At 40.3% G+C, this 8,095-nt stretch overlaps 1 protein-coding gene across 1 annotated transcript in view; it reads left to right on the forward strand.

The window, feature by feature from the left end:
* Nucleotides 1–7,682, forward strand: part of LOC140494218 (transmembrane protease serine 2-like) — a 53,712-nt gene extending 46,030 nt beyond the window's left edge. The window contains exons 11-13 of the mRNA XM_072593395.1: nt 73–215; nt 1,108–1,260; nt 5,580–7,682. Of these exons, the coding sequence (XP_072449496.1) occupies nt 73–215; nt 1,108–1,260; nt 5,580–5,594 (311 nt within the window). The 3' untranslated portion in view covers nt 5,595–7,682. The remainder of the gene's footprint in view (nt 1–72; nt 216–1,107; nt 1,261–5,579) is intronic.
* The last annotated feature ends 413 nt before the right edge of the window (nt 7,683–8,095 follow it).

Consider the following 8,095-nt stretch of genomic DNA (forward strand, 5'->3'; position numbering starts at 1 on the left):
TCTGAGACTGTGGCTGAATAGCAAATCCCATTGTAACATCCTGAGCTTAACCTTTCATGCAACGTATTTCAGGTGTGATCTCCGACATTCTTCAGGAAGCTTCAGTCAACATAATTGGCACTAGGACCTGCAACCAGAGAAACCTTTACAATGGAGCAATAACAGACCGTATGGTCTGTGCTGGTAGAGTCTCTGGAGGAGTCGATTCTTGTCAGGTATGTGACAGTCAGGAACCACAACATCTGTCTACTCATTTCTGGGACCCTGGGTTAGAATCAATGGACTGGCTGGATTCCTGCTCTGTAAGCCTTAAAGATCCCAAAGGAACTGAATAACCTCAAACTAATTGTGATAGGAACAAAAGATGCTGGAAATCACAGTGGGTCAAGCAGCATCCACGGAGCGAGAGCAAGCTAACGCTTCGATTCCAGATGACTCTTCATCAGATGAAGATTCCAGCATCTGCAGTAACATGGTCCTAATTGCAATGGGTGTTTCCCGAGCTGGCTGCAAGTGGGTTGTCTCATTCACAGAGTTGGGCATGCAATGAAATGCTGACTCCATATTTGATTGGCGTTGGTGGTATCGTTTGGGGCGGAGGCTATTGGTTGGGAGGATGTTTTGTTTCTTCACCATAAAGGAGACAGCTCCGACAGTGCAGCACTCTCTCAACACTAGATGCTCACCTCTGGAGCAAGGAAGGCACATTCTTTGAACCCAAACATGAGGGTGATACTTACAGAGCCATTGAAGTTCTTGGCTCAAAACTGAAGCTCACTTAATAAAAGAATGGGCTGTCCAATCAGAGATGGCTGTGACCAATTTGTAGAACACCTTGATTTGCCAGGTCTAAGAAATGAATTTTCGGAAAGTGAGGGTGGCTGTTAACTCAGCACCAATTCCCCACGTGTGAGTAAAGCCTCCCAATGCTCCTCCAGTTCTGTGCACTCGCATTCCACAATTCAAGCACAGGATAAACATTCCTGTTATTCCCAATTAAACAAGTTGGCTGGTGCTTTGAGGGTAAACCAAAGCTTTGCACTGGGATTGTGGGTCTGTGTTCTAAGCAGTTTCCATTTCACTGTGAACTATTTCTCTTTAAACCAGGGTGACAGTGGTGGGCCTCTTGTATGTGAAGTATCTGGTACCTGGTACCTAGCGGGAGTTACAAGTTGGGGGATTGGCTGCGCTCGGATAAACAAGCCAGGAGTTTATGCCCGGGTGACACAATTCACCGACTGGATCTTCTCACAGATGGAGGTACCAACTCATCCTTGTTACTGTGGCAACTGGCAAGAATATTTTGCGATATGAACAATCCAAACAATAAGAGCTCACGGTTTAGGACCATCTTTAATGTAGGGAAATGCCCTGAGGGTGTTTATAGGAATGAAGTCGGATGATGGGACAGCAGAGGGAGTCAGAAAGGCCAGACTGGGAGATGCATCCAGAGCTCAATGGGTTAGAATAAAGATCAAAGAACATTAAACCACAGGAACAGGCCCTTTGGCCCTCCAAGCCTGTGCTGACATATGGGTTGTGGGCCAGAGAAAGTTACAAAGATTGAGAGGTGGAGATACTATGGAGGGATTTGAAAACAAGGAGAACAATTTAAAATTCAGGTTCTATTATGTCACCTTAGACAGTAGGTGGGATCCTGGTTTAATGACTCATTTTGAAAGTCACATGCTGACAGCGCAGCATACCCTGTGTTGGGACCACAATTTTTCACTTTATGGATATAAGTTTGCTCACTGAGCTGGAAGGTTCCTTTTCAGATGTTTCATCACCATACTAGGCAACATCTTCAGTGAACCTCCGAATGAAGCACTGATGGTGTAGCCCGCTTTCTATTTATATGTTTGAGTTTCCTAGGGTTGGTGATGGTGAAGTCAAAGGGTTTTTTTGCTTTGGATTGACTTGGATCCCATTTACCACCCCCAAGAAAAGGAACAGGAAATGACATCACCATATGAAATGATGTCACCACAGGAAATGGCGTCACCAACCCTCAGAAACTCAAACATATAAATAGAAAGCAGGCTACACCACCAGTGCTTCATTCGGAGGCTCACTGAAGAAGTTACCGAGTATGGTGACGAAATGTCTGAAAACGAACCTTCCAGCTCGCTGAGAAAACCTACATCCAGAACCTCAACATGGAGCTACAAATCTTCTCAAAACTCCATTTTCACTTTATACATTAATGATCTAGATGAAGGAACAGAGGGCATTCTGGTTACATTTACAGACAATACAAAGATAGGTAGAGGAACAGGTAGCATTAAGGAGGCGGGGTGGCTGCATAAGGATTTAGACAGGTTAGGAGAGTGGGCAAAGAAGCAGCAGATGGAGTACAACATGGGAACATGTGAGACCCGACACTTTGGTAGGAAGAATAGAGATATGGACTATTTTCTAAATGAGGAGAAAATTTAAAGTCTCAACTGCAAAGAGACTCGCAAGGTAAACTTGCAGTTGAGTCAGTGGTTAGGAAGGCAAGTGCAATGATGGCATTTATTTTGAGAGGACTTAAATATAAAAGCAGGGAATTACTCCTGAGGCTTTATAAGGCTCTGGTCAAGTCACATTTGGAGTATTGTGTGCAGTTTTAGGCCCCATATCTCAGGAAAGATGCACTGTCCTTGGAGCGTGTTCAGAGAAGGTTCACAAGAATGGTCCCTGGAATGAAAAGCTTCACATAAAAGGAATGTTTGAGGACTCTAGGTTACCACTAGATGGAGTTTAGAAGGATAAGGGGGGATCTAATTGAAACATATAGAATACTGAATAGCCCAGACAGAGTAGATGTTGGGAAGATGTTTCTATTGGTCGGAGAGACAAAGACCCAAGGGCACAGCCTCAGAATAAAGAGAAGATCTTTTAGAATGGAGATAAGGAGAATTTTGTTCAGCCAGAGAGTGGTGAATTTGTGGAATTCGTTGCCACATAAGGCTGTGGAGGCCAGGTCATTGAGTATATTTAAGGCTGAGACAGATAGTTTCTTGAGTATCAAGGGTTATGGGGAGAAAGCGAGAGGATAGGGTTGAGAAACTTATCAGCCATGATTGAATGGCGGAGCAGACTTGATGGGCTGAATGGCCTAATTTCTGCTCCTATGTCTTATGGTCTTATGAAAAAGCCTGTGTTGTTAGAGAGCACGGGCGTTGATGGATGAATGGGGCCTTGAGGTAATGATGTGTGAGCAGCAGTGAGTTAGATAAACAAGGTATGAGAGTAAGGAATGAGTCGAGGTTAAGCCTTTGGAGAGCTCTCATTGCAGACTCCCTTGTCTTGTACCTATGCAAACCTAAGACATCGAAACAGAAGTAGGCCACTCAGCCCCTCAAGCCTGCTCCACTATTCAATAATTTAATGATAATGGACAATCTGTTGGTGTTTTGCATTTCACGTACCCACATACCCTGATAATCCTCAATCCCCCTGTCTAAATCAATCTATTCACCTGTGACTTAAAAATATCCAATTGCTCCAAACTCCATCACCTTCTGAGGCAGAGTTCCAGAGACTCTGACAGAAAACATTTCCCCTCATCTCTGTCCTAAAAGGGTGACCCTTAATTTTACAACCCTGAGCCCTGATTCTGTGCTCATCCACAAACGGGAAACATCCTTTCCACATCCACTTTGTCAACTATTCAGGATCTTATACACTTCAATCACTCACTCACAATCTTCTTAACAAGTCCAGTTTATCCAACCTTTCCTCAAGGCAATCTACTCACTCCAGGTATTAATCTAGTAAACCTCCTCTGAACCATCTCGAATGCATTTGCATCCTTCCAATAAGAAGGAGACAAATCTGTGCACAGAATTCAAGATGTGGTCTCATCAATACCCTACGTACATTGGTTAATGTACATATTTCTAAGAGTCAGCAGCATTAAGCTGGGCTGCAAACACATTAGTATTACCTTTTATCACACACAGCTATCAAACCAGAGAAATACATTTCGAACAATAGTCACTGTCATAATGTAGGAAATGCCATGCGAATGCTCACGAACAGTAACAGGACATCAACCAGAAAGCCGGCTTCACCGTTCCTGATCCTGGTTGAGGGAAAAATACTCTGCTCTTATTTGAGAAGTGCCAAGGGATCTTTGACATCACCTTAGACAGCAGGAGGGAATCATCTTAATGGTTCATGTTAGAAGTTGAACTTCTGGCAGTGTAGCATACCCTCAGTACCATACTGGGAATTTTCACCTCGATTTTAGCCTCCACATCTAGGAGTGAGTCTTGAAAAAAAAATCTTCCGACCACGTTTCTTTTTTGACTATATTCAAGTTCTGTGCCACCAAGTGACTGTAAACTTTCTGACTCAGCAATAAGGGTACTGAGCCATGAATGGCGCCTCCTATAGATGGGATATCAAACTGTTTCCTTAATTATTTGAGAATCTGGGTCATTGTTTGAATAATAGGAGGATTTCCTCTAGGTTCAATACGTTGATTCAAATAGGTTCAACATTTTCCGGGTTAATTTGAAACACAACACAACATTCATCTCACTGGTGTGCAATGGCTGTCATAGTTACTTAAGTAACATGAATATACTTGCGAAAGCCTTCAATATCATTCAATGAAAAATCAAGCATTACATAAACAGGAATATTTATTATCTCCACTTCAACAACTCTCCAACTTTAGCTGTTCAGAATAAATTGCCAGTGTATTGCCCACACTACAAGGTTAAAAATTTATCTTATGATGAAATTGGGAGACTTCATAAAGTCACTCTACAGTGTCAGCTTAGGCTGAAGCCCTTTACATTTTAATTGGGGATATACACAGAACAGGGAGAAGGCTATTCAGTCCCTCAAGCTTGCTCCATCATTTAGTCAAATCATGATTAATCTCTTAATACCCTATCCCAGGCAAAACAATTTTTATTCTCTGTGTTTGTGTAAATTGCTTAATCTTGACATGGATATGCGACCATAAATCTTGATGAAGGGAAGACCTTCACTAATGTCTAAAGGAAGCATGTCTCTAATTTATGTTATTAATTCCACAAATAGGTAAATGTGAAGGGTTGGTTTTCTACCATGAAGTGTTGCAGAGATAATGGATAACCAGAAGGTGAAGCTATTAGACTCCAAATAGGGTTTGGGGTGGAGGAGCCAGCCCCTGACTTGTTCAAGAGATGAGTCCTGGTGATTACACTGTTGTCCCATGATTTACAACAACCCGCATTTACAAAGACCTTCCAATGTAGTAAAATGTCCCAATGTATTTGGCAAGACAGAGCATTACTAAGCGAGTTTTGACACTGAGCCAAAAGCAGGGCAATTAGGGAGAGACAGAATTCTAGAGATAGGATCTGCATCAGAGGTCACCAGTAAAGTCCATGTTTGTGGGAACGCAACTCTGTTCCATGTACTGACAGATTTGGAAACCATCGGCCCAGACCATAGTGAATACTGCTGGATATTGTTTTGTGTGACCTGCCTACTGCCAATCCATAAGAATTAGACCAATTTCTAAATAATGGTGAAATTGATGCTATAGAGTGACATTTTCCTCAGATTTAATGTCTTGTATTTGCCTTTTACAGGCTAACAGCAACTAATGAAAAGGATGGGCTTTGACCACACATTGGGTGCGATTGAGGTTGGCGCCTCTGATTTATGCTGCTTTTCCAAAAGACTGTCACTGGGGAGATTGGATTTCCCCCAAAGCTCGTTAAAGTACTGTATATGTTTAATGAAAAAGAGAGATGGTAACTGTATAAAATGTGTATTTGCTTAGTCAATATAGAGAAAAATGATTCATTAATCATTAGATGATACAGATCTCAACCCAGTCTTAAGATAATCAAAACTTTCCCGACCATGACTATTATCTTAAGTCGTGTTTTTTCAGAAACTTTCTCAGATCCTCATAGTTTCTGAGGGTTAAAATCTCAAAGACTCTGTGTGTGCACTGGCTGCACATTAAGTTAAGATTACAATTTAAGAATTGCTGCTTTGGGCTCAATCCAGTGGCAGTATGTACCCAAGATTGCACCTGGTTTGCAAAATGTATATATATCTACATATATATTCTCAGGTTTCCATCAAATGTTGCCAAATTTAAAAAAAACACCCTGCTGTGAACAAACACAATCTGGCAGGAATTTTAAAAATTGTTTGCTATAAAAATATTCCTTGATTTATTTAATAGTTGAAATTTGGTGCAATTTGGTTACTGAAAATGTGTTGCTCACAAACCAAAGAATTTTTAATCAGGTTATCCATCATCTGTGAATAACCTGATTTTTAAATGAGCAAATATGACTGTTAAACAGGAACTACTTGCTTGATGCTTTGGGGTACAGTAGTCAGTTTCTTAGTTTTTTTTAAAAAAGTAAATATTTTATAAAGTTTCTAAAATGTGCAATTAGTATTCTGCACTCAAAAAAACTGTTTAATTATTATAACCACCTTGAAATCTCACAGTGATGCACAATTGACAGCAACTTGCCATGGTATTACCTTAGATCTGGGGTGTGGCCAACGAAATGTGGGGGGGTAGGTGTTATTTGAGCTGGTGCAAAGAAAACTCACAACAACCCAATTTGTGCTTAAAGTTCTGCCACATTTTGAGAACTTTAAGCGCAAATTGGTTTGTTGTGATATTTTTTGCCAACATGTCATTGGCCACACCCCAGTTCTAAGGTATCACCATGGCAAGTTAATTTCAGGTGATATGCACTTAATGAAGAGAAAGGAAACTTATAAAAAACGTATGAACATTCTGCCAGCACCACCCTCTTTACATGTCATGGCAACGCCTAATCCCATTCCAATTATGTTAGTGCGATATAATTAAACTTTACAAGTTAAACAATTACAATAGAGGAGGATGGAATTACAGAAACAGGAGGAAGCCATTCAGCACTTCAAGAGAATTCATTAATCAATGGGTGATACAGATCTCAATCTGATTTTAAGGTTGTCAAACCTCTCCTGACCAGGACCATCATCTCAAATGATGCAATTTCAGGAATTTTCTCGGATTTTCATGGTTTCTGAGGGTTAAAATCTCAAAGACTCTATATGTGCACATTTAGTGAAATCCTGAGCTGTATCTTAACCCCATTTACTCAGCTCAGTCCTGTACCTTTTAAGAATCTTAGCCTGCAAAAATCTCATAATCTCATTTTCAATATTTATTAATTGAGCCAGCATCTGCACCTTTACCATCCCTCACATGAAGGAGGATTTAATCTCTTGTCTCCTAATGGCCTTGCTCTTATTTCATTGACAGTCCACTCCCCTCAGGTTAACTCAAGTCTTCAGTTTGGCGCACTTAGCTAATGTACTGAGAAGTATAAAATCTGCAACAGATTGTGCACTAATTTTGTTAAGTTCTTTTGAGGTATTTCCCTGTGATTTTTAATTACTGAAGTATAAGACAGAAAAGAATGTTTTCTTAAAAGAAATGGAAGAATCTAATGATTGGAGAAATGGAGGTTGAGTCCTTGGCCTCTGAAAACAGTTTACAAAATACTGATCTGCATCCACCGAGTGCCAATAACTCCTGGAAACCAATCAGAACAATATGTTTGAAGTGAATCTGATCAAACATGAATAAGAACATAATTCTGTTCTTTTTATTGTAATTATGAAGATGATGCATTGATTTGTGTTTTTCACTGAAAATAAAGTGAGATACATTTTAATTCCTATTTCAAAGGGATTTTTGTTAATGGAGCAGAATAAAAATATTAGATGGGTGTATGTCATAAGAACAAAGTACTTCCAATTCCTTTTGCATTTTTTCTCCCTGTCCTTTTTCTCAAGTGAAATCTTCAGTATCTGACCATTCCCAAAGCCTTTGGCCCTGCCTTGCTATTAACCTGGTGAATGATCCATAAGTGACCATTCAGCCCATCAAACCTGTTCTGTTATTTAGTTAGATCATGGCCAATCAGTGTCTTAATTTCACCTACCTGCCTTGATGCTGCAATCCTTTCTCAACAAAAACATATCAATTGCAGTTTTGAAGTTTTTAGTTGATCATTCATTTTTAGTAGCTTTTTGCAGGTAAGAGTTCCAATACATTCTGAGAGAAACACAGCTTCTTCCC

The sequence above is a fragment of the Chiloscyllium punctatum genome, chromosome 23 (assembly GCF_047496795.1).
Source record: "Chiloscyllium punctatum isolate Juve2018m chromosome 23, sChiPun1.3, whole genome shotgun sequence".
Lineage (NCBI taxonomy): Eukaryota > Metazoa > Chordata > Chondrichthyes > Orectolobiformes > Hemiscylliidae > Chiloscyllium > Chiloscyllium punctatum.